Here is a 25,434-nt window from a genome sequence, read left to right on the forward strand (position 1 = left end):
ATCTTCAGGACTCCTAGCTCTATAGAATATTCTTATAACAGTTACAAGTCCATTGCAAGTGTGTTTACTTTTTACGGGGCTAAGCTTTTATCACTTTTTGTTTAAATGTAAGGTTGATCTTCTCTAAGATGTGCACAGCATAATAGGCATTGGTGAAAATACAGTGATTAGTGTAATTCCTTAACCCAACAGGTAGTAAATTATAAAACTCTAGGCTCAGTTAGCATACTCTATACCGTGGCTAAAGATCAAGTGAAAGAAGCTGTCATGACTCAGATGACTTGAGATTTGATAGGTATCAATATTAGCAAGAGTCTGTTTTGGAATGACAGTTACCTCAAATTTCTGGGGGTTAGGGGATGAAGAAATGATGACTGCTACTCAGGAGGATCCCTGTAACAGCTAGATGACATGTTGTCATTCAGATTAAGGTAAAAATTCAAACTAATACAATGAGAATCTTGTATTCTCAGTACCAGGGAAGGTACTTTTAATTTTTTTTTCTTTTTAAAAAAAGAAATAATATGCGCCCTGAAAGACTGAAAGGTAATAATTCAGTAATGTTGCAGAAGCTTTTACAGAGTGCATTTTCTATGGAGCTATAAATTAAGCATCTGGGTGGTGGGGACAGAAAAATGAAGACCTGAATTTAGTGTCTCATGGACTATGCTGACCATCCGTAAGCTACAGCTGTTAACACTGATTAGGAAGTCAAAAGCTTCCTATTAAGTAGAACATTCTTTGAATCCTAATCCAAATTGGACCTGTGAATGTAAAACAATAACTTCAAATCTCCTAACAGAAACACCTGTTTCATTCTTTTATATTTACCTCCCCCCACGACTTTACCACATCATAAAGATTTTCTACTTTGTTATTGTTGCTCTAACGGTTGACATCTTGACTATGGAAGACCAGACTTCAGTATCTATTTTTCTGGGATTATATGTATATTAGCATGTAGTTGGGTATGTAGGAATCTATCCAAGGTTATAGACTAATGACCACAGGCTTGGATACCGTCCAGAGAGGTAGTTTTGCCAGGACAGGTTTATTTTACTTATTTAAATTATCTGCCAACACTGAAAAATGTGATAATTTCTCATAGAAATCTGGATTTCCAGATAATCTGACAACACTGGGACTACCCTCCATACACTAGTATCTTGGACCTGAATAGTGGCTCTACTCTTTAGATCAATCATGTGCTTTCCAAGATCCTCTCTAACCCAGTGGCTCTCATACACTGTAGCCAAATCTAACTTTTTTTTTTTTTCTCTCTCTCTCCGATTGATTAAAAACAACACACACACACACACACACACACACACACAAACACACACACCCTAAGCATTTGAGTTTGGAATTTCTGATCTCTTTTTCACTGTTCCAAGCGTTTGAGTTTGGAATTTCTGATCTCTTTTTCACTGTCTTGATAGACAGATGCACATCTTAGATAGATGCAAATATGGAGATGTGTTCAGTTGAACCAAATGGAATTTGAACTGTAAAAAAGCAATTTTAAATGGCACAAGCCTAATAAAAATGTTTACATTTTTGGTGTATAGATGATTCATATATTTGAAATCAGAGTTATTCTCTGCTGCAGTAACTCAAAAGAATGTATTTCCCAGCGATAAAAAGTGTATTTTTTGGTTTCCCTAAGTGTATTTTCACCATTTTTTCGCTGAAATGTTTTCTTCCTCCCATTGTGCTTCTAAGTCCTACCCTTCTTCACAAGCCCTAGTTCAAAGTTCATATCTTCCAGAAGTCTTTTTTGATGACCTAAATCTTCACTAATTTTTCAGACCTCTAAATGTATAGCATTCATAAGCTGTATCACATACTTCTTGTTTAATTTTACATAGTCTTTCATTGTTTTCTCTGCCCAGAATTATGTTTAGTAACCTAACAGAGATTCATCTTCTCCAAGTACTTGGATCTCAAAGAGCATTTAACACTTGTCGATTGATTACTTTCTTATTAGGAAAATAGCTTGACAACTTAAATTTTCAAAAAAGAAATATTCCCTTTTGGAGGGAAAGCAAATCACTGAATAGAAGCCCTTTGACTACTTTAGATATAATCTTATTTTTTTTATTCTTACTGTATTATAGCTCTTGAATCCATGTGGTTTAGAATGTCAGTATCTTTAACATTAATACTTAGGTCACCTACAAATTTTTGGAAGAAAACTTAATCAGATCAATTTTTATAGATGCCTGTCAGAGATAAACACACTCATTGTAAGGCTTTTTTATTTTGAGATAAAACCCAGATACAGAAAACCACATACAACAAATGTGTAGTTTAATGAAGTATTATAAATTGAAGTTCAACATGTTTCTTTGCTCTGTTTTCTGCAAACTGTCATTTAGGTCCAGAGGCTAGATCAGACTAAGTAGGTTTGATCCCTTTGGCAAAACTCTAGAGGGTAGTCTGTTCTTTCATCAGGAAGCACGTACTGTCTCATTGTCTCTATTTTATCTTAACAATTATTAATGCTTAATGCTTAGATCCATTCATTAATGAGGACTGTAAAACAGCAATATTTTAATTCTATCGTTTGGTTTTTATTTGTTAGCTAGAATTATGTTCTAAGTTCACAACCTCAGAAATGGCCAACTGCTATGATTCTTTTAAATACCTTTATCAAATTATGCATTTATGTATGTTTGATGAGTTTCCATACATCACAGCACTTACGCTTTTCTGTGTGCAGATTATCCTTATCTCTGATCTGAGGGAGGCTCTTCGAATTGACTCCTGAACCCATTTGATATGATTTTATTAGTTGCTTCCATTCTATCTAGTATGTCAAGATATTTCAGGTTCATTTGGCATGTTTTCTACTTTAAGAATCAACCAGTTCTGCAAGAAGCTGTTTCTTCGTAATAGGAATTATTTTTCCCCCATACAGAAGTCTGTGTGTTCGGGATGCTTATTGCAACCAAGTCCAGACTTTTTTTAGCAGAAAGAGCTGGAACAGAGAAAAAGTACAATTTTGAGTTCAAACTTATTAGGAACACAGACTTTATTTAACCTTTTCTGTATTACATCTCTAGGTCTTTTCATCTGCACCAAGAATCTGGTTCTCAGGGACATAGGGGATGATAGAATATCTCATGTTTATTCATTTGCTTTATTCCATGTTACATTAGTCTCAAAATAATAATAAAAATGTCAACATCAATAATAATTATTGAAACATTTATCTTTGCATATACTGTCATTAGTTTTTAATTTTGTCTTAAGGTTGTACTACATCTATAATATCAAAACATGTCGCCATTACAAAATAAAATATCTTTCCTTTAACTTAGTCTTAGTTTATTAAATGTTTGTTCTCCAGTTAGCTATTACATCAATATCTCTTCTGGTCATTTTGTATGCCTGAAGCTCAGTTACTAGTAGTTCTGGGGATCAGGGAACAATATTACTGAGTGCTTGCAAGTTAATAACAGTTTGACTGTACCCTTTATGTTTAAAGGTAACTTGTTCACTATAAAACCTTCAATTACATTTTCTTATGTTGAGTATCTAAAGTTACTCTAATCTTTTTTTTTTTTTTTTGAGACAGAGTCTGCTCTGTTGCCCAGCCTGGAGTGCAGTGGCGCGATCTCGGCCCACTGCAAGCTGCACCTCCCGGGTTCACACCATTCTCCTGCCTCAGCCTCCCTAGTAGCTGGGACTACAGGTGCTTGCTACCACACCCGGCTGATTTTTTCTATTTTTAGTAGAGATGGGGTTTCACCGTGTTCGCCAGGATGATCACGATCTCCTGACTTCGTGATCCACCTGCCTCGGCCTCCCAAAGTGCTGGGATTACAGACGTGAGCCACCGTGCCTGGCCAAAGTTAATCTAATTTCTTCTGCTCTAAAATGTTATAGAAAGACTAGTAATCTAATTTTTTTCTAAGTCATACATTATTTTTGTCCAGATGCCTAAAAAATTATTTTAAATCAGCAAATTTTGTAGTTATTTATTCTGTTTTTATTTTCCTTTGAATTTTCTTCACCAAGGACTCCTATTATCTGTATGTTAGATCTTACTTCTCTAACTTCAATATGTATCACTTTCTCCTGAATCCTTGTTCAGTCTTCTTAATTTCTTTTGTTATGTTTTTGCTTTTTACTTGTATTCATCTGGTTACCCTTCATGTCTAAAATTTTTTAATTTACATATATATATTTCTTGAGTTATACCACCTCATTTCTGAGTTTTATGATTTTGTTACTTTTTCATATCTGGCATCATTTTCTTAATGTAGTTTAGTTCATTTTGAAATCATAAATTGCATTTTTTTTCTTTTTTTAAATTATACTTTAAGTTCTAGGGTACATGTGCACAACATGTAGTTTTGTTACATATATATACATGTGCCATGTTGGTGTGCTGTACCCATTAACTCATCATTTACATTAGGTATATCTCCTAATGCTATTCCTCCCCCTTATCCCCTCCCCACAATAGGACCCAGTGTGTGACGTTCCCCTTCCTGTGTCCAAGTGATCTCATTGTTCAGTTCCCACCTATGAGTGAGAACATGCGGTATTTGGTTTTCTGTTCTTGCGATAGTTTGCTGAGAATGAAGGTTTCCAGCTGCGTCCATGTCCCTACAAAGGACATGAACTCATCCTTTTTTATGGCTGCATAGCATTCCATGGTGTATATGTGCCACATTTTCTTAATCCAGTCTGTCACTGATGGACATTTGGGTTGATTCCAAGTCTTTGCTATTGTGAATAGTGCTGCAATAAACATATGTGTGCATGTGTCTTTATAGCAGCATGACTTATAATCCTTTGGGTATATCCACAGTAGTGGGATGGCTGGGTCAAATGGTATTTCTAGTTCTAGATCCTTGAGGAATAGCCACACTGTCTTCCACAATGGTTGAACTAGTTTACAGTCCCACCAACGATGTAAAAGTGTTCATATTTCTCCACATCCTCTCCAGCACCTGTTGTTTCCTGATTTTTTAATGATTGCCATTCTAACTGGTGTGAGATGGTATCTCATTGTGGTTTTGATTTGCATTTCTCTGATGGCGAGTGATGATGAGCATTTTTTCATGTGTTTGTTGGCTGTATGAATGTCTTCTTTTGAGAAGCATCTGTTCATATCCTTTGCCCACTTTTTGATGGGGTTGTTTGTTTTTTTCTTGTAAATTTGATTGAGTTCTTTATAGGTTCTGGATATTAGCCCTTTGTCAGATGAGTAGATTGCAAAAATTTTCTCCCATTCTGTAGGTTGCCTGTTCACTCTGATGGTAATTTCTTTTGCTGTGCAGAAGCTCTTTAGTTTAATTAGATCCTATTTGTCAATTTTGGCTTTTGTTGCCATTGCTTTTGGTGTTTTAGATATGAAGTCCTTGCCCATGCCTATATCCTGAATAGTATTGCCTAGGCTTTCTTTCAGAGTTTTTATGGTTTTAGGTCTAACGTTTAAGTCTCTAATCCATCTTGAATTATTTTTCATATAAGGAGTAAGGAAGGGATCCAGTTTCAGCTTTCTACATGTGGCTAGCCAATTTTCCCAGCACCATTTATTAAATAGGGAATCCTTTCCCCATTTCTTGTTTTTGTCATGTTTGTCAAAGATCAGATGGCTGTAGATGTGTGGTATTACTTCTGAGGGCTCTGTTCTGTTCCATTGGTCTATATCTCTGTTTCGGTACCAGTACCATGCTGTTTTGGTTACTGTAGCCTTGTAGTATAGTTTGAAGTCAGGTAGCATGATGCCTCCAGCTTTGTTCTTTTTGCTTAGGATTGTTTTGACAATGTGGGCTCTTTTTTGGTTCCATATGAACTTTAAAGCAGTTTTTCCAATTCTGTGAAGAAAGTCATTGGTAGCTTAATGGGGATGGCATTGAATCTATAAATCACCTTGGGCAATATGGCCATTTTCACAATATTTATTCTTCCTATCCATGAGCATGGTATGTTCTTCCATTTGTTTGTGTCCTCTTTTATTTCACTGAGCAGTGGTTTGTAGTTCTCCTTGAAGAGGTCCTTCACATCCCTTGTAAGTTGGATTCCTAGGTATTTTATTCTCTGAAGCAATGTGAATGGGAATTCATTCATGATTTGGCTCTCTGTTTGTCTGTTATTGGTGTATAAGAATGCTTGTGATTTTTGCACACTGATTTTGTATCCTGAGACTTTACTGAAGTTGCTTATCAGCTTAAGAGGATTTTAGGCTGAGACGATGGGGTTTTCTAAATATATAATCATGTCATCAGCAAACAGGGACAATTTGACTTCTTCTTTTCCTAATTGAATACCCTTTATTTCTTTCTCTTGCCTGATTACTCTGGCCAGAACTTCTAACACTATGTTGAATAGGAGTGGTGAGAGAGGGCATCCCTGTCTTGTGCCAGTTTTCAAAGGGAATTTTTTCCAGTTTTTGCCCATTCAGTATGATATTGGCTGTGGGTTTGTCATAAATAGCTCTTATTATTTTTACACACGTTCCATCAATACCAAATCTATTCAGAGTTTTTAGCATGAAGGGCTGTTGAATTTTGTCAAAAGTCTTTTCTGCATCTATTAAGATAATCATGTGGTTTTTGTCTTTGGTTCTGTTTATATGCTGGATTACATTTATTGATTTGCGTATGTTGAACTAGCCTTGCATCCCAGGGATGAAGCCTACTTGATCATGATGGATAAGCTTTTTGATGTGCTGTTGGATTCGGTCTGCCAGTATGTTATTGAGGATTGTTGCATCGATGTTCATCAGGGATATTGGTCTAAAATTTTCTCTTTTTTAGTTGTATCTCTGCCAGGCTTTGGTATCAGGATGATGTTGGCCTCATAAAATGAGTTAGGGAAGATTCCCTCTTTTTCTATTGATTGGAATAGTTTCAGAAGGAATGGTACCAACTCCTCCTTGTACCTCTGGTAGAATTAGGCTGTGAATTCGTCTGGTGGTGGACTTTTTTTGGTTGGTAGGCTATTAATTATTGCCTCAATTTCAGAGCCTGCTATTGTTCTATTCAGGGATTCAACTTCTTCCTGGTTTAGTCTTGGGAGAGTGTAAGTGTCCAGGAAATTATCCATTTCTTCTAGGTTTTCTAGTTTATTTGTGTAGAGGTGTTTATAGTATTCTCTGATGGTAGTTTCTATTTCTGTGGGGTCGGTGGTGATATCCCCTTTACCATTTTTTTTATCGCGTCTATTTGATTCTTCTCTCTTTTCTTCTTTATTAGTCTTGCTAGTGGTCTATAAATTTTGTTGATCTTTTCAAAAAACCAGCTCCTGGATTCATTGATTTTTTGGAGGGTTTTTTGTGTCTCTATCTCCTTCAGTTCTGCTCTGATCTTAGTTATTTCTTGCCTTCTGCTAGCTTTTGAATGTGTTTGCTCTTGCTTCTCTAGTTCTTTTAATTTTGATGTTAGAATGTCAATTTTAGATCTTTCCAGCTTTCTCTTGTGGGCATTTAGTGCTATAAATTTCCCTCTACAAACTGCTTTAAATGTGTCCCAGAGATTCTGGTTTGTTGTATCTTTGTTCTCATTGGTTTCAAAGAACATCTTTATTTCTGCCTTCATTTTGTAATGTACCCAGTAGTCATTCAGGAGCAGGTTATTCCATTTCCATGTATTTGAGCGGTTTTGATTGAGTTTCTTAGTCCTGAGTTCTAGTTTGATTGCACTGTGGTCTGAGAGACAGTTTGTTATAATTTCTGTTCTTTTACATTTACTGAGGAGTGCTTTACTTCCAACTCTGTGGTCAATTTTGGAATAAGTGCAATGTGATGCTGAGAAGAATGTATATTCTGTTGATTTGGGGTAGAGAGTTCTGTAGATGTCTATTAAGTCCAGTTGGTGCGGATTTGAGTTCAATTCCTGGATATCCTTGTTAACTTTCTGTCTCGTTGATCTGCCTAATGTTGACAGTGGGATGTTGAAGTCTCCCATTATTATTGTAAGGGAGTCTAAGTCTCTTTGTAAGTCTCTAAGGACTTGCTTTATGAATCTGGGTGCTCCTGTATTGGGTGCATATATATTTAGGATAGTTAGCTCTTCCTGTTGAATTGATCCCTTTACCATTATGTAATGGCCTTCTTTGTCTCTCTTGATTTTTGATGGTTTAAAGTCTGTTTTATCAGAGACTAGGACTGCAACCCCTGCTTTTTTTTTTTGTTTTCCATTTGCTTGGTAGATCTTCCTCCATCCCTTTATTTTGAGCCTGTGTGTGTCTCTGCATGTGAGATGGGTCTCCTGAATACAGCAGACTGATGAGTCTTGACTCTTTATCCAATTTGCCAGTCTGTGTCTTTTTATTGGACCATTTAGTCCATTTACATTTAAGGTTAATATTGTCATGTGTGAACTTGATCCTGTCATTATGATATTAACTGGTTATTTTGCTCATTAGTTTATGCAGTTTCTTCCTAGCATCGATGGACTTTACATTTTGACATGTTTTTTTAATGGCTGGTACCGGTTGTTCCTTTCCATGTTTAGTGCTTCCTTCAGGATCTCTTGTAGGACAGGCCTGGTGGTGACAAAATCTCTAAGCATTTGCTTATCTGTAAAGGATTTTATTTCTCCTTCACTTATGAAACTTAGTTTGGCTGGATATGAAATTCTGGGTTGAAAATTCTTTTCTTTAAGAATGTTGAATATTGACCCCCACTCTCTTCTGGCTTGGAGAGTTTCTGCCGAGAGATCTGCTGTTAGTCTATGGGCTTCCCTTTGTGTGTAACCCGACCTTTCTCTCTGGATGCCCTTAACATTTTTTCCTTCATTTCAACTTTGGTGAATCTGACAATTATGTGTCTTGGCGTTGCTCTTCTCAAGGAGTATCTTTGTGGAATTCTCTGTATATCCTGAATTTGAATGTTGGCCTGCCTTACTAGATTGGGGAAGTTCTCCTGGATGATATCCTGTAGAGTGTTTTCCAACTTGGTTCCATTTTGCCTGTCACTTTCAGGCACACCAATCAGACATAGATTTGGTCTTTTCACATAATCCCATACTTCTTGGAGGCTTTGTTCATTTTTTTTTTACTCTTTTTTTCTCTATACTTCTCTTCTAGCTTCATTTCATTCATTTGATCTTCAATTGCTGATACTCTTTTTTCCAGTCAATTGAGTCAGTTACTGAAGCTTGTGCATTTGTCATGTAGTTCTCGTACCATGGTTTTCACCTCTATCAGTTCTTTTAAGGTCTTCTCTGCATTGATTATTCTAGTTATCCATTCATCCATTCTTTTTTCAAGGTTTTTAGTTTCTTTGCGCTGGTTACCTAGTTCCTCCTATAGCTCTGAGAAGTTTGATCAACTGAAGCCTTCCTCTCTCAACTCGTCAAAGTCATTCTCTGTCCAGCTTTGTTGTCTAGCTGGCGATGAACTGTGTTCCTTTGGAGGGGGAGATGTGCTCCAATTTTTTGAATTTCGAGCTTTTCTGCACTGCTTTTTCCTCATCTTTGTGGTTTTATCTGCCTGTCGTCTTTGATGATGGTGACGTACTGATAGGGTTTTGGTGTGGGTGTCCTTTCTGTTTGTTAGTTTTCCTTCTAACAGTCAGGACCCTCAGCTGTAAGTCTGTTGGAGTTTGCTTGAGGTCCATTCCAGACTCTGTGTGCCTGGGTATCAGCAGCAGAAGCTGCAGAAGATAGAATATTGCTGAACAGCGAGTGTTGCTGTCTGATTCTTATTCTGGAAGCTTCGTCTCAGGGGTATACCACACTGTGTGAGGTGTGAGGTGTTGGTCTGCACCTAGTGGGGGATGTCTCCCAGTTACGCTGCTCAGGGGTTAGGGACTCACTTGAGCAGGCAGTCTGTCTGTTCTCAGATCTGAACCTCCATGCTGGGAGATCCACTGCTCTCTTCAAAGCTGTCAGACGGGGGCATTTACCTCTGCTGAGGTTTCTGCTGCTTTTTGTTGTTGTTGTTTAGCTGTGCCCTGTCCCCAGAAGAGGAGTCTACAGAGGCAGGCAGGCCGGCCTCCTTGAGCTGTGGTGGGCTCCACCCAATTTGAGCTTCCTGGCAGCCCTGTTTACCTACTTAAGCCTCAGCAATGGCAGGCGCCCCTCCCCCAGCCTCACTGCTGCCTTGCAGTTAGATCTCAGACTGCTGTGCTAGCAAGGAGGGAGGCTCCGTGGGCGTGGGACCCTCTGGGCCAGGTGTGGGATATAATCTCCTGGTGTGCCATTTGCTAAGACCCTTGGTAAAGTGCAGTATTAGGGTGGGAGTTATCAGATTTTCCAGGTGTTGTGTGTCTCAATTTCCTTTGGATAGGAAAAGGAATTCCCTTCGGCTAGGAAAAGGAATTCCCTTCCTCCTTGAGCTTCCCAGGTGAGGCGATGCCTCAACCTGCTTCAGCTCTGGCTGGTTGGGCTGCATCCACGGACCAACGCCAACTGTCCCACACACCCCAGTGAGATGAACCCGGTACCTCAGTTGAAAATGCAGAAATCGCCCATCTTCTGTGTCGCTCACGCTGGGAGCTGGAGGCTGGAGCTATTCCTATTCGGCCATCTTGGTCGCCCCCCACCCCCATAAATTGCAGTTTTGATCTATTTTTCTTGGGTATTTTCTTCTACTTTTTATCCATTTTCTGTAATATTCTATAGGAATGATATTCTATTTTATTTTTTCTTATGGTAATTTGTAAAGAAATTTACCTCAATACATTTTTATTGCTTATATTAATGCAACTTGTTTTTTCTGTTCTTTCAGAAATTCAGAGAGCTCTTCTCAATACACAGAGCTCACTGTCCTGTTCTTTTCATTAGACAGGGTTCCCCAAACTACAGGTTACAGGTAGAATCTGGCCCAGGTCTTGTTCTTGTATGGATGCCTGAGTTATGAGTGGTTCCCACATTTTTGAAGAGTTGTAAACAAATAAACAGAGATAAAAATGTGACAGAAATAATGTGACATTCAAAGCTAAAGTATTTACTATTTGGGCCTATAAAAGTTTGCCAGCTCCGGATACAGACTAAAAACTATGGCAGCTTGCTTTCTGAATTTTCATGGTTCTTCTTCTCCCCTGCTTTTATCTGGACTTTCTCTCCCCTTCATCAATATTGTTTCAGTCTTACATATATCTTACATCAGTTCCCAGGGGGTTGTCCCCAGTTTGGGCCCAGTCCTAGAGAGGAGACTTTGCCGGTCAGTTTTGAGTGTTTAAATTTGTTGTTCTGAAACTGATCTGCTGTGCTTTCCAGCATTAGCTGATACTTATTTTAGAATTATCCTGTTTTTAGGTTTGATGCTTCCCTTTGATGTTTCTTACACAGATGCAGACAACAAACAAATGATGAGGCTGTTGGTTGTTTATTCACACCCACTTGTATATTAGGGTTCGAGGGCACGCATCATCATACAGGTTTGCAGCGAGTGGCTAAATGCTTTTGGTTTTCTACCTAGTCGTTCAGTATGTTTTCATATGGGATTGAGGAAGATCAAAAAACCCTATTGCTACCACCCACTGCCACTTTCCTTTCTGAATCGAACTCACTCATTCTTAAATAATTTACCAAGTAGATTATATGAAATTTGTTTTGAGGAAAATGTTTGCCCTGAGTATTTCAGTATGTTAAATAAATCAACACATTCATATTGTTTCTGTTTTTTCTCCAGAGTCAAGTTCCCATTATGTAATCTCCCTAAAAGCTTTTAACAATGCTGGAGAAGGAGTTCCTCTTTATGAAAGTGCCACCACCAGGTCTATAACAGGTAAGTGAAATTGTTAATCTTCCTCTGACAAAGTAGTATTTGATTTATGGTGAAAAAAGAAAAACTAAAATAAAATACAAAGAAACAAAAATGAATATATTGTTTCATTATCCTCTGATAATCCTCAGAGAATTATTATCCTCTGAGTCTGATATGTACACATGTATACATGCACACATATGCATGCATTTTTTTATTTCTTTGGTTGTCAGAATTAAGTGGGAGGAATTCAGTTTGTAAATTCGCACATGGGCTTAGAGAATATAGATCTCTCAGTCTGTTTCTTCCCAATAGCATCATAGTTTTGTTGCCCTGATACCATGTTTCCATCTCCTGAGCAGCTTGTCTCAAATCAATGCCATCTTTGTCCCTGCATAAAGGTTGCCAAATGCCTAAATATACACTTGCTTCTCCACACAGTGTCTTTCAAACTAAGATGACAAAGAAGAGCTGGCCATTGGGGGTAGTTTGCATTAGGCTGAGTGACACAGGTGGTATTGTCCTGAGCTGGGCCTCTGGGTCACCCAAGCAGTGCCCAGGGCCTCAGAACATTAAAGGGATAGCTGATTTAAGGCCTTGTCACCCTTAGGAATTTTACTGTTAGTTGGACTGTAAAGGCAGTACTTAAGAGTAAAAGGGCTCAGGAAACTGAGATAGAAATGGGTAAGATGGTGAGATCCAAACTATTTATGGAGGCTATTTGTTAGCATGCCTAGGCTTACTCCAAAATACAATAAGCAACACATTTGTAGGGCTATTCAGAGTCCCTGGAAAGTCACTTGACTACTTCCCCAACCCCCTGCCACAGACTTATGTCTGAAATCTCCAAGTAAAACCCAAGTTCCCTTTCTCATTAATACATTGAACCTGTCCCCTCACACCCTTCAGACCTCATTTAATTTGTCAGATATTGTCCCCTTAATGAAAGCAAAGGATCTGAGATAGCAAGCACCAGAGAACATGAGATGTTACTGAAGTTTGAAATTTGGATGAGTTGGAAGAAATAGTTATAAAATAAATAGTGGAATCCCGTGGCTTCTACTTCTGCCCAAATTTGTGTGAACTGAAGGCAGTTTGTTTGCCAAATGTACAAGCTTCATTCATAGACTGTCTTAAGAATACAATTGTTCTTTGAATTCATAATTGTTATGTGATGGTCTCCAGAATATACTGTCACTGTATTAATTTTAGTAGTATTATTTAAGGCAAAGTTGCTATTGTAGTCTCTTTGAATCTTTGGCCATTGTTTCCAGGTTTAAGTTCTTTCTAAAGTAGAATGCAAATTTTTGGGCGGATGTCAGTATATTTATTTATCTGTGGAGACCGTATATCCCATTCATTGTATAATCAAAGGGATTCATGACTTCTCTAAAAGAGTAAATAACCCAGAGAATATTTACTATCAAATGTGTTATCTCCAAATATTGAGAGATGAGAAAAATTGAAGTTCAGGATACAAACTAAGAGCTAACATGATGGGTGTCTGGGATTTTAACTTTATTCTCTTGCTCTGCTAGCAACAATATTCTTTGAGAGCAAACAGGCCACTTTGGCTGCACCATTGTGTCCCATAATTTTCCTTTAGTGACCATCTCTGTCCTGCCTATAGTAAAAGATCCCCAGGAGATTCTCGTCGCCATGGTGACTTGGCACTTGTGATCAGGCCATGCGAAATGATACTACAGTCAGTCTTTTCAAGCTCTTATTCTCTTCCCAAAACTAATGGCCACAAGGAAGGACCACTGAGGTGGCAAATAAAAATCACTTTTCAATCAGAAACTGGTAAAGCTGAAATAATTCAAATAAACTGAAAGTAAGTTGTTCAGAAAGAACCATTGGAGTCATCAGCTTCATTCTTCTTAGCATTTGTTGCATTAATTCTAGCATATTGCATTCCCAAAGTGGTTTCTAAAACACCAGTGATCCAGGCAATTTTTGTTTTCTGATGACTCAGATCCTGAAGGAACTGAGAATTGAAATAATACTAATAGTTGGAATTTGTGTGAGGAATTTTCTTACTGAAGAAAAGCCAGTTAAGGGGTTCAAGAAGAATGTGTGATTCCAGCCCTTTTCAAAGGAAAAAAAAAAACAAACACTTTTTCTGGAAGTGGCAGAATTATTTTATTTTGCTTTCATATGTCATGGAGAACAAAGGACAGATGAAATAAAAGGTTAAGGAAACTCAATTAATAAATGTGTCAGTGCCATGCAGAAGACATCCTCTATCTCTAAGCTTCTGCAAAGGAGTACCATGCACTGTCTTGAACAAGGGCCCGTATAATGTAACTAAAAAATATATCACAGGCAATAAAACCTCAAGCTAGAATAAGCATCAGGCTATGGAGTTGTCTACACACATGTGCCCACAGATGTTGGTGAGCTCTGGAGCCTCATCCCGTATTGGGAATATCAGCATTAGAGCTGCTGAAAGTCTCACCTGGCCAAATGCATTAGTTGTCTCATTTTTGCTGTAAAGCCCTTTATTTCTTGTTGTCTGAAGGACAAGATATCTTGAACCTGGAGAAGGGAAGAGGATAAAAATCAGAAGACTAATAAAATATGCTGCTGAATTGATTTATTGTCAACTGCTTTATCAATGTTAAAATGAAGTACAATCCACATGTAAAATTGCATTATTATTTTTAGAGTTCATTTTTTTTTTTTAGATAGGGTCTCATTCTGTTGCCCAAGCTGGAGTGCAGTGGTGCAGTCATGGCTCACCGTAGCCTTGACCTCCCGGGCTCAAGTGATCCTCCCACCTAAGTCTCCTGGGTAGCTGGGACTACAGGTGTGTGCCACCTACCTGGCATTTTTTTTTTTTTTTTTGAGATGGAGTCTTGCTATGTTGCCCAGGCTGGTCTTGAACTCCTGGCCCCAAATAATCCTCCTGCTTCAGCCTTCCTAAGTGTTGGTTTTACAGGCGTGAGTCACCACACCCATCTAAAGTTCATTTTGAATGTTAATATAATGACTGAACATTCATGGGCACTTACCGAAACACCTGTTAGGAATCAAACGGATTTCTTTCTTAGCAAAAATTCTGAGGCTATATTTTGTCTTTTACTAAACTTTTTTTTCAATTATTTTGAATGTAACCACTCAAAGTCAGTGTATAAATCACCCAGTAGTAGGAAGAGAAAAAAAATTGTGTAGCAACAAAAGAATGTGTTAAATTCAATTATTCAAATATTAATAGTTTCTGACCTGAGAGAAAAAGACTATTAATATATGCAATGTGTATTAATAGCTGTGCTTGCTATGCATGATAATGCTGTGCTTTGTTGGAAATGCTCTATATCTGCATCAAACACTAGGTTTTTGTAACAGTTTAACACTTGAAATTGCCTAGTGCAACACAAGAAGTGAATGTTTTGTTATTTAATTTTAATTTGTTTAAACTTAAATAGTTCATATAACTAGTGTTCATTTTACTAGCACAGTTCTGGAGGAAGTGTCATGTAGGATGACAAGCCACACCTGAAAAAAATATTATTCCATAAAATGGGAAAGATAAAACTTGGCCAAGGATAGAAATTTCTGGACTGTGTAAGTCCATCGGTAAAATACCACCCAACACCCTTCCTTGAAATTTGAGAGAAGCATTCTGGAACTGACTCCAAGAAACTCAATAACAATAGTCATGAATAGTATACTCATTTAAGATCAGAAATAGCAGGATTGACTATTACCATTTCTTGAAGAAGAATCACCGTATTTCAAAACCTTATGAATGGCACCTGTGAAAAACTCTACAGTTAATATGTTTACCAATGAACCTGAATTAATAAAACAAAGAGGGCAATCCAGTAACATAGGTCAAAAAAGGAGTCTGTAAATTAGAGAACCTCCCATATGTATATCACGTTCTTCTTGTAAAGTCAGATAAAAATAGAAACAAGTAAAGCAAAGTAGCACCTGCTTTAATTTGGCAAATATGTCTTCCACTGCTACACAAATCTGATGAATGATTGAAATCCTTGTGGAGACTGCAACATCTTCTCTTTCCCCTTCATCATTTTATAAATCCATTTGAGTTTAAAGGATGCCTTAATAAAAATAGACATCAAAGAAAACACAGAAAGCCTGGGCTCTGTCATTAAATTTTAAACACAACTCTCTCTCTCTCTCTCTCTCTCTCCCCTTTTTTTCCAGTTTTTGTTTTCAGTTTTATATTTTGCTCCAAAGACCACAGACTAGTAAACTACTAAATAATTCATTGGAAAACAGGTGATGAATAGGAGATAGGCATTTGAAATGCAGTGGACAAAGTGAAGTAATCATCAAAACCTGCCAGCAGTCAATCCACTTTAAACTAGGTTGTTGAAAAAAATAAACCATGTATTATGCTGCTGTAGACACCCAACATTTTAGTAGGTCTCATTTCCCCAAATGTCATCATATGCCCAGTCTGAGAGTTACATTATCACATCTTATTATTTTTGTTAGAATATAATACACTACATAATATAAAGATATTTTTAAATGTAAATGTTTTAAGTATAAAATCAAATGTTCAAAGTTAGACTATTACTATGGCCACAAAATCAGCTTTCCTTATTCTGATATCACAGCATAAACATGATTACAAGAGAATTTTGTTTTGTAAAACAAAATTTTGGAGAATTTTGTAAACACACACACATTATTGTGCAGATTCTCATTATATTATGGATCAAAGCATGTGTATACCTCAGTGCAAATCTCATAAGTCTGTAGGTAGTTAATCCTGTCTTCCCATCCAATAATATAAAATGTTAGGAATGTGGAATATGGGATCTCCTACCAAGACTAAAAACTTAGCTAATTACTCTCTGGGAATGTGGGTAAAATCACACTTCTACATTTTCAAGGATTCCAGTCTAAGAAAGCCTGACAAATCAGGTGCTGTCTGAAACTTAGTTATCAAATATATAATTGATCCATGGGATCATGTGTACCTGGTCACTCTGGCTTTGTGCAATCACAGTCACACACAGGTTGCTGTGGATGTCGGGGTACTTTGTTCTTTATTATTTATTTATTTCTTGCCTAGGAAATGTGTTTGTGGATACAAGCTAAGCAACAACGAAAACGTTAGGGAAACCCTATTAAGTTAGACAAGGGGGAGAAAATAAACAAAAAATTAGGTATTAGATAAACAATTAGTTTTTTTGTAGACAGAAATAAACCAGAACCCCTTTTTTATCTTATTATTTTAAATTATGTAGTAATAAAACTGTTAGATTCTATGACTGTATCTTTTAAGAAGCAATGTGCAACATTTTAAAAATGGACTTTAAAATATATAAGCAGAAGTGACAGTCAAATTGATAAAACCACTCTATAAGGGAATGAGTAAATTATAGAAAATATTCAATTACTTTTTTGCAATATAGCAATACTGTTTCTAATGTGTTTTCCGATTGAATTAATTACTTTTTTTTCTGTTCTTCTCATGTTCCCTTTCATCATTATTGCCATGCATTTAACTCATTGTGATGTGTTACCACTGATATTTATTTTTTAACGCTTTTATTTATGTATGTATTTGTTTGTTTCATTTGGTGGGTTTTTTAAACCCAGATCCCACTGACCCAGTTGATTATTATCCTTTGCTTGATGATTTCCCCACCTCGGTCCCAGATCTCTCCACCCCCATGCTCCCACCAGTAGGTGTACAGGCTGTGGCTCTTACCCATGATGCTGTGAGGGTCAGCTGGGCAGACAACTCTGTCCCTAAGAACCAAAAGACATCTGAGGTGCGACTTTACACTGTCCGGTGGAGAACCAGCTTTTCTGCGAGTGCAAAATACAAGGTGAAGTTCTACTTGATAGCATTAAATTTAAAATGAACTGACAGTTGTTTAATGCATTGTTTTAAACCCCTCCTGGACTGTTATGAGTCATTTTGTTGCTGTGTATCTATGTGGAAAAACGAAGTATTTTAATAACTCAATATCTAAAATTAACATGAGAATAATTGTATTTTAGGAAACAATTCTAAGGCAAGGTTCAGGAAAATATCAAGTGCTGTAAAATGTTATTTGATTTTCACCAGATGCTGAGTTCGTATAAATGATTTGATTCTGTACAAGAGAATGTCATTGTCCCTCGAAAATAGCAGAGATCTATGTTAATTTTCTGGATAGATTTTGGTATCTTTTTTTTTTTCCATTTGGAATCTAGATTGATTTCCAAAGCGGCTCTGTTAATGTCACAGAGACCCATCTTTCAGTGAATATAACTGGGAATAGATAACTTGAAGATATTTTTTGTAGCCTCAGTACTCTAAGCCATTAACATCTACTTCATTTAGCCTTGAAAACACCCTCATGTGGTAAAGAAAACTCACAATCCACACTCCCCTTTAGCTAATATGAATTCATTCACCAGCTCTCCGTTCTTGTCTAGTCATCTCACAGCCTCTTTAAGAGCTCCTCAGGGATACGTATTTGAGACAGTCATTACCACTTTCAAATCTCTATCAACCAGCCTCAGGGATCATAACAACTAGTTATATACTAAGATAATTTTGTTACCTCCTGAAACTGCTATGATTTTAGTATATATAGAAAATATACAAATGTAGACAAAAATGAGAAGATTAACAAGTAGTTGTCAAGAACCTACGATGTACCTAGAAATATACTACATCAGAGAGATGGTTTATTTTGAAAGAAAACATGGTGTAGTCATTGTTACTTATTACATATAATTTTAGGATGAGTTATACACTCAGCTCTATGGATAAACTTAAAAGAATTCATAAGTTATTTGAGAGATACAATGTATAAAAACACATTTAGAACTTAAACCTTCACAAGATACTGATTGGGAATGAAGAAGTCAGTTTTGAAAATAAGAGCATAAATATCACCCAACAACTAAGAAATCAATAGTTCAACCCTGGCCATCTGTCTCCTTCCTACTCCTTTTGTATTCTCTTAACCACTCGATTGGGGTAGCTCTTGAGATTTTAGATCTCCTGATACTTTAGCCAATGTTCTTTTCACTGAACTACCATCCTCCTGAATCCAGCCTCAAGCTAGTAGTGATTTTGGGGGGATGAAAATATTTCGAGGGTGTTTTTAACTCCAGTCCTGGAGCTGTGGCTAAATCCCACCACCAATTCTGTAAGCTTGCCTCCCTCTGCCCATAGCCATGCTGGATCTTCCTCTGGTGTCTTTCAACTTTTAAATTCCATAAAATTCACATTTCATCATAAATCAGATTTTAGTTGAAACCATTTAAAGACAGTTTTCTTTGGTACTGCTGCCTTGTTAGGTGAGGTATTTGGAAAAACTCTCCAGGCAAGTCTAAATAGTATCATTGATATAAGGTATGTAGTAAGTACCCTATCCATCTCCTTACAGTAGTAGATTTAAGATTCAGCAGAACTATAAATAAAGATAACATCATCAGAAAAGACAACCAATGAAACATATGAGACCATTAAAAAAAAAATCTCTTTATATAGATTGCCCGATTCTCTAAGTTTACTTTTAAAAGGCACTTTCTCACTTTAAAAATTGTATGTCATAATTGCTGTACTTTGTAGATACATTCATTTCACAGAATGGCCATGGCGACTTTGCCAGAATGTGAAATGTTCTAAGGAATAATGATTGTTTTCTCCAGAATGGTTTGAGTTCCAAAATTTCCTGAAACAAAGTATTTCAGTTGAATAGTTACTACAGCAGACATGGAATTACTGAATCTCACAAAGAGCGCCTGTGAGGTGAGACCCAATCCAAAAAGATTTTAACTGTTCCTCTTCCCTTCATCTTCCCTGACAGAAGATTTTCATTACTAACATACTGTCCCTCTCTCTCTCTTTCTCTCTCCATATATATCCACAACCTGATGTGAGAAGGGTTAGGGGAAACTAGAAAGATACACAATAAATTTAAATTTTACAAATAATGGTAATAGACTGTTTGAGTTTTCACTTTGTACTTTTCAAGCCAATGTCATATCTTTACTTCATCTCATTTCCACTACAGCTTTAAAAGGTAGGCAGGACATACACACGATATGAAACAAAACATACATGGAACCACATGACCTGGGCTCAGGGGTTGACTTTGCAACATCCTGTCATGAAACTTACCCTGCTCAGTCTCATTTTTCTCATCTATATGATGGAAATATCCATACTTACTGTAAAAACAATGAGATTCTTTGTAGTTAAGTATGAAGACAGAGGTAGGTGATATAACTTGACAGAAATTCCTCATTAAACTAGAGCTGAATCTCAGATGACCCCAATGGCATTATCCAGGGATTTCCCCACAGGAGTGCTCTTCTAGTTCCATTTAGTCCCAAATCAAGCTATAATACAGATGCTCATGGTTTGATTGTCTAAAACCCTGTATTAACTTTGCTGACCAAATGGAGATATTTTCTATATGTTTTTCTTTTAAGGTATTTAATCATATGATGTTTTATACAAATTTCTATTCAAAATATCCATTGAGTGTTGACTAGTGCTTACTAGATATAACATGGATGTTACAGAGGATATGAAGTTGTGCAGGATGCAGTCTCAGCTCTCAAACTGCATATAACTCAACGGGGGGAGCATATAACACATGCCTAAAATTACATACAACAAGAGACAATGCATGAAAAAATGTATCTAAGATTTATTTAATACTTTCTCTGGGCCAAACATTATGTTTTACTTGTCTTAGTTTGCACTTTAATTAATGCTATGAAGTCAGTGCTATGGTTGTGTCCATTTTACACACAATAAAAGTCTCAGGCTGGGCTCAGTGGCTCACGCCTGTAATCCCAGCACTTTGGGAAGCCGAGGCGGGTGGATCACCTGAGGTCAGGAGTTCGAGACCAGCCTGGCCAACATGGCGAAACCCCATCTCTACTAAAAAATACAAAAATTAGCTGGGTGTGGTGGGGAGCACCTGTAATCCCAGCTATATGGGAGGCTGAGGCATGAGAATTGCTTGAACCCGAGAGGCTGAGGTTGCAGTGAGCCGAGATCACGCCATTGCACTCCAGCCCGGGTGACAAGAGCGAAACTCCATCTCAAAAAAAAAAAAAAAAAAAAAAAGTAAGGCTCAGAGAGGTACTATCTGGTTATTCTATGCTCACAGAGATAACTGACCATGTTTTTCCAAAGTATTTCTAGGCTTTTTTAAAGATAAGCAGTAGCTTTCTCTAAGGTTTTAGAGGAAACTCAGCAATTCATGGTATTACAGAATGCAAAGGTGTCAATCTAGAACACAAAGACGATCTTACTTGTTGGCCTCTCAAATGCCAGTGGGGTCTGTGCCCAGAAACTGTTTTTACTGAGATATGATCCTGCTCTCTTACCTAAAATATTTCTTATTGCCTCATTTCTCCCTTTTATTTCCATTTCTAAGACTTAGAGGTGTTCATGATCATGAAGGAAGGCAAGAGTGGAAGTAATATATCTGCATGTCAGATACTAGCTGACCACTTTGTGTTTTATTTGATGGAATTTCATCTTCCTGATTATACCAAAAAAATATTTACATTTATTTAGGGCATATATTTTTACAGGTTTTTCTTATTTTTTACTTTTGCGACGGAGTCTCACTCTGTCGTCCAGGCTGGAATACAATGGCCTGATCTTGGCTCACTGCAACCTTCATCTCCCAGGTTCAAGCGATTCTCCTGTCTCAACCTCCCGAGTAGCTTGGACTACAGGTGCATGCTACCACACCCGGCTAATTTTTGTATTTTTAATAGAGACAGGGTTTCACCATATTGGTCAGGCTAGTCTTGAACTCCTGACCTCAGGTAATCCACCAGCCTTGGCCTCCCAAAGTGCTGGGATTACAGGCGTGAGTCACAGCGCCAACCTACAGTTATTTTTAAGAAGACTTCTGATAAATATTTGAGGTCATCGCTTTAGTAGGCTGGATAGGCACATCACCGAAAAGTTATTAGTACAGTTACATATTTATTTGGAGTTGTAATGAAATACACAATTTTCATAACTATAACCTAAGAAGGATTCATAGCAGAATTTTTTAAAAAAGATATCCCTTCCTACAGTAGTAAGGGTGAGATACATATGATATGAGTGGGGGAAAAGAGCTTTTCTTAATTATTTTAGACATAATAACTGTAATAAGTTTTAAAATATTTAACTTTGAAGAAAGATACCTCATACCAAGCACAAAATGATATTTATAAGATGATAGTCTCAATTTTTTTGCTTATATGGAAAATTAACATATTAAACCTTGCAGCATGTTTTTTCTTTATTACCCATTTTGATATTTTGAGTAAGCAATAAAGAACTATAATTTACTTTCTACTAAAATATCTCTAACTTGTCATTTAAAAGACAAAGAATGGATTCAAAAGACTACAGTAACACCAACACCGCTTTAAATACCAATGTAATCCTTTAGTATTTATCCAATTTGCTGTTCCTTCCTTGATCAATTGCTCCAGTTACCATCGTTAAATGTTTGTTTAATGTGAAGTCTACACAAAGAATGAAAACCACGTGACACAGCATTGCTTTTGTCTCATGTTCTCTATACGATGTAAATGGATTCTGGAAGCCCTAAAAGTTTAAACCTTAAAGGCTTTTTGAAAAACATAATAAGCAGTAGAACTCTAATAAATTAACTTTGTTACCAGTGGAAAATAATAACGATGGTCTATTTAAAATATACAACATTAAAACTTATGCAAAAAAAGCAAACAGATTTTGATTATAAATGAATTAAGTTCAATGCAGAAAATTTCAAAACTCAAGTTGACAGAAGGAAGTGGAATTTGTCCTGTTGCTCTGGTTCTTTAATAAAGGTAAGTATTTAACTTTGAAAAAAGATATCTAAATACAAAACACAAATTGACATTTATAAGAGGCATAGTCTCATATGCCTGATCATATGGAAAATATGCCTTAACATGTTAGACCTTTCACCATCTCTTACTAGGAAAATTTTCTATCTAGTAGCCCCTTTGGACAACCATAATACCTAATTTTATTGGTTATATTGTAGATGGATAATCAGCCAGTGTGAACTGGTTAATAGATGGGAAGTCGAGTCAGTGCTATGCCCTACTCCTCTACTGTTTGGGAGTAGATTACTTTTGTGCTGGGTTGTTTAACAGTCTTTTTCCATGTCTTGATTTACCAAGTTGATAGAGTTTATTTTTTATCTCTTTGCTATTTCCTACTTGTATAGTCAGAAGACACAACATCTCTAAGTTACACAGCAACAGGCCTCAAACCAAACACAATGTATGAATTCTCGGTCATGGTAACAAAAAACAGAAGGTCCAGTACTTGGAGCATGACTGCGCATGCCACCACGTATGAAGCAGGTATGTGAGGAAATGTCTACCTTTGACCCTTGGTAATCGCATTTCCCAGGTTCTGTGGAAATTAGAACATGTGTTCCCTATGGTGTCTCAATTATACCTTATCTTATATAAAATATTTCATCCTCTAGTTCATAGCATTTTTATATCTAAGAGTATTCTTCTCACACTAGAAAAATAAATGAATCTCCAATGGCTTAAATAATCTGCTTTCATGATCAATACATGGTTTTTTCAGGATGTTAACTCAGGGGATCTGACTATAAATCTTCTTTTCACTACATTTAAGTAAAGAACAGCAATCTATCCATTGAACTCTGTCCAAAACAGTTGTGTCTTTGAATAATAGCCATGGTAGGTATTTCCCATCTTGGAAAAAAAAAAAAAGATGCAAAACAAAACATTGCATTACAACTGAAGTCTCATGGATATTTACTGTGAATAACCTTGACTGGATATGGGAAGGAGTTTCCAGGTGGTCTTATTCACTCTTTGGAAATGGGATAACGTAATAGAAGACCTTTATGCAATTTTAAATAGTTCATATCTAGGGTAATGCAATTCACTGTAATTTTTGCTGGTCACATTTACTATGGATCGTAAATGTAGAGTCTATAACCTTAACAAGGATGCAGTGTACTTGACATTTATAGTTCACAGAAATCCAACTTCTGGAGAATTGAGGGCTTAATATTTTTTTATTGGTTTCATGATATATCATATTTGTGGGTAAACTACACCAATTTTCAAATTTAAAAAAATGCCAATAAAGCTCTTTCCTGGGTAAGCTGAATTTCTCTTTCCATTAGAATTTGTCCCATGGTATTGCAGTTCTAATTTTTTTCTCCAACTATTATCTTAACTGTTAGAGTTCTAGTGAGAATATTTTTACATATCTGTAGATACTTCTTTCAGCAAGCAGATTTCTAGTTGACCTAATTTAATTTTAACATCCTATTTTTCTATTTTACTTAGTATTATCTCTTCTTCTCAGAATTCCACCCTAAATTCAGAATGTTCACAGCTTCTTAGGGTGAGTAAGACCAGCTGGATGAGATACATACTATTGGATAGAGTGAACAAGTAAACAGTCTGCTCTTCCTTTTTACTTGAAAGGAGATGAATGTAGATAAATGTGAAATAGTAAGAAATCTGGCCTTCCCTGTGTGAAAGAGAAGTAGTAGTATTTTCATCTTAATATGAGCAAATTCATTCATTTTTTTCCTCTCATAAACATAAAATGCACGCCAACATCTGACTTGATATATGCACCCTATTGATTTCTCATCAACCGCCTAGCCTTGTAGAGACACCAGTGGTGAGACCCATTGCTAACAAAAAGATATTAACTTTTAGAAATGTGGTTAGTATAAAAGGTAATCATCTGGACAAAAGTGTAAATAGCACATAGATAGGATCCCTGAGTGATGATGAGAAGCAAGAAGTAATTCACAAGTGTCTGCAGGTTTTATAACTGTGAGAAGGAAATTCAGTGAATAAAATAACTGTAAAGTTTGCTTCTAGTTCTGCTGTCAGATAAAGTTTGGGGCTACACCATTGTGTGTTGAAATGGCTCATGATAAAGATATGAGTGACAGGAAAATTTTTGAAATCAAACATTTCATTCTGTCCACATAATGAATCCTTCATTTGATTTTGGTTAACTGAAGTAAAATAAAAGTGACAGGAAGGACACCTTAAATAATTAGGACTTGGAAAGAGACAGGCATCAGCCTTATTATTCCTAGGCTATAGAAATGAGGAACTATTGGTCTATCCCCTCAAGGTGCTACCATAGCAATTGTTTGACTCCACCTTTTTTATTTCCTTGTATGTAGATTCAGTTTCACAAAAGAGAGAACATTATTGACATCTCTTGAGACAGGTGAAGGGAGAAGATGGGATAAGACTATAGAATTCCCAATCGATATTGCTACCAAGCTTTCAGGATACAGAGGAGAGCTTGTTTTTCCTTTTTTTTTTTTTTAATTTTTATTTATTTTTTATTATTATTATACTTTAAGTTCTAGGGTACATGTGCATAACGTGCAGGTTTGTTACATATGTATACTTGTGCCATGTTGCTGTGCTGCACCCATCAACTCGTCAGCACCCATCAACTCGTCATTTACATCAGGTATAACTCCCAATGCAATCCCTCCCCCCTCCCCCTTCCCAATGATAGGCCCCGGTGTGTGATGTTCCCCTTCCCGAGTCCAAGTGATCTCATTGTTCAGTTCCCACCTATGAGTGAGAACATGCGGTGTTTGGTTTTCTGTTCTTGTGATAGTTTGCTAAGAATGATGGTTTCCAGCTGCATCCATGCCCCTACAAAAGACACAAACTCATCCTTTTTTATGGCTGCACAGTATGGCGATTCCTCAAGGATCTAGAACTAGATGTACCATATGACCCAGCCATCCCATTACTGGG

The 25,434-nt window shown here is 36.8% G+C and overlaps 1 protein-coding gene across 5 annotated transcripts in view; it reads left to right on the plus strand.

Annotated features, from left to right (window-relative positions):
* DCC (DCC netrin 1 receptor) overlaps positions 1-25,434 on the plus strand; it is a 1,226,567-nt gene that overhangs the window by 1,063,427 nt on the left and 137,706 nt on the right. For 4 of the 5 annotated variants that reach the window (XM_017951762.3, XM_017951759.3, XM_017951760.3 and 1 more), the window contains exons 16-18: positions 11,599-11,694; positions 17,257-17,489; positions 22,866-23,004. In XM_017951762.3, the coding sequence (XP_017807251.1) occupies positions 11,599-11,694; positions 17,257-17,489; positions 22,866-23,004 (468 nt within the window). The remainder of the gene's footprint in view (positions 1-11,598; positions 11,695-17,256; positions 17,490-22,865; positions 23,005-25,434) is intronic. The other variant, XM_017951763.3, reaches the window with a different exon arrangement.

Source organism: Papio anubis, chromosome 19 (assembly GCF_008728515.1).
Source record: "Papio anubis isolate 15944 chromosome 19, Panubis1.0, whole genome shotgun sequence".
Classification (NCBI taxonomy): domain Eukaryota; kingdom Metazoa; phylum Chordata; class Mammalia; order Primates; family Cercopithecidae; genus Papio; species Papio anubis.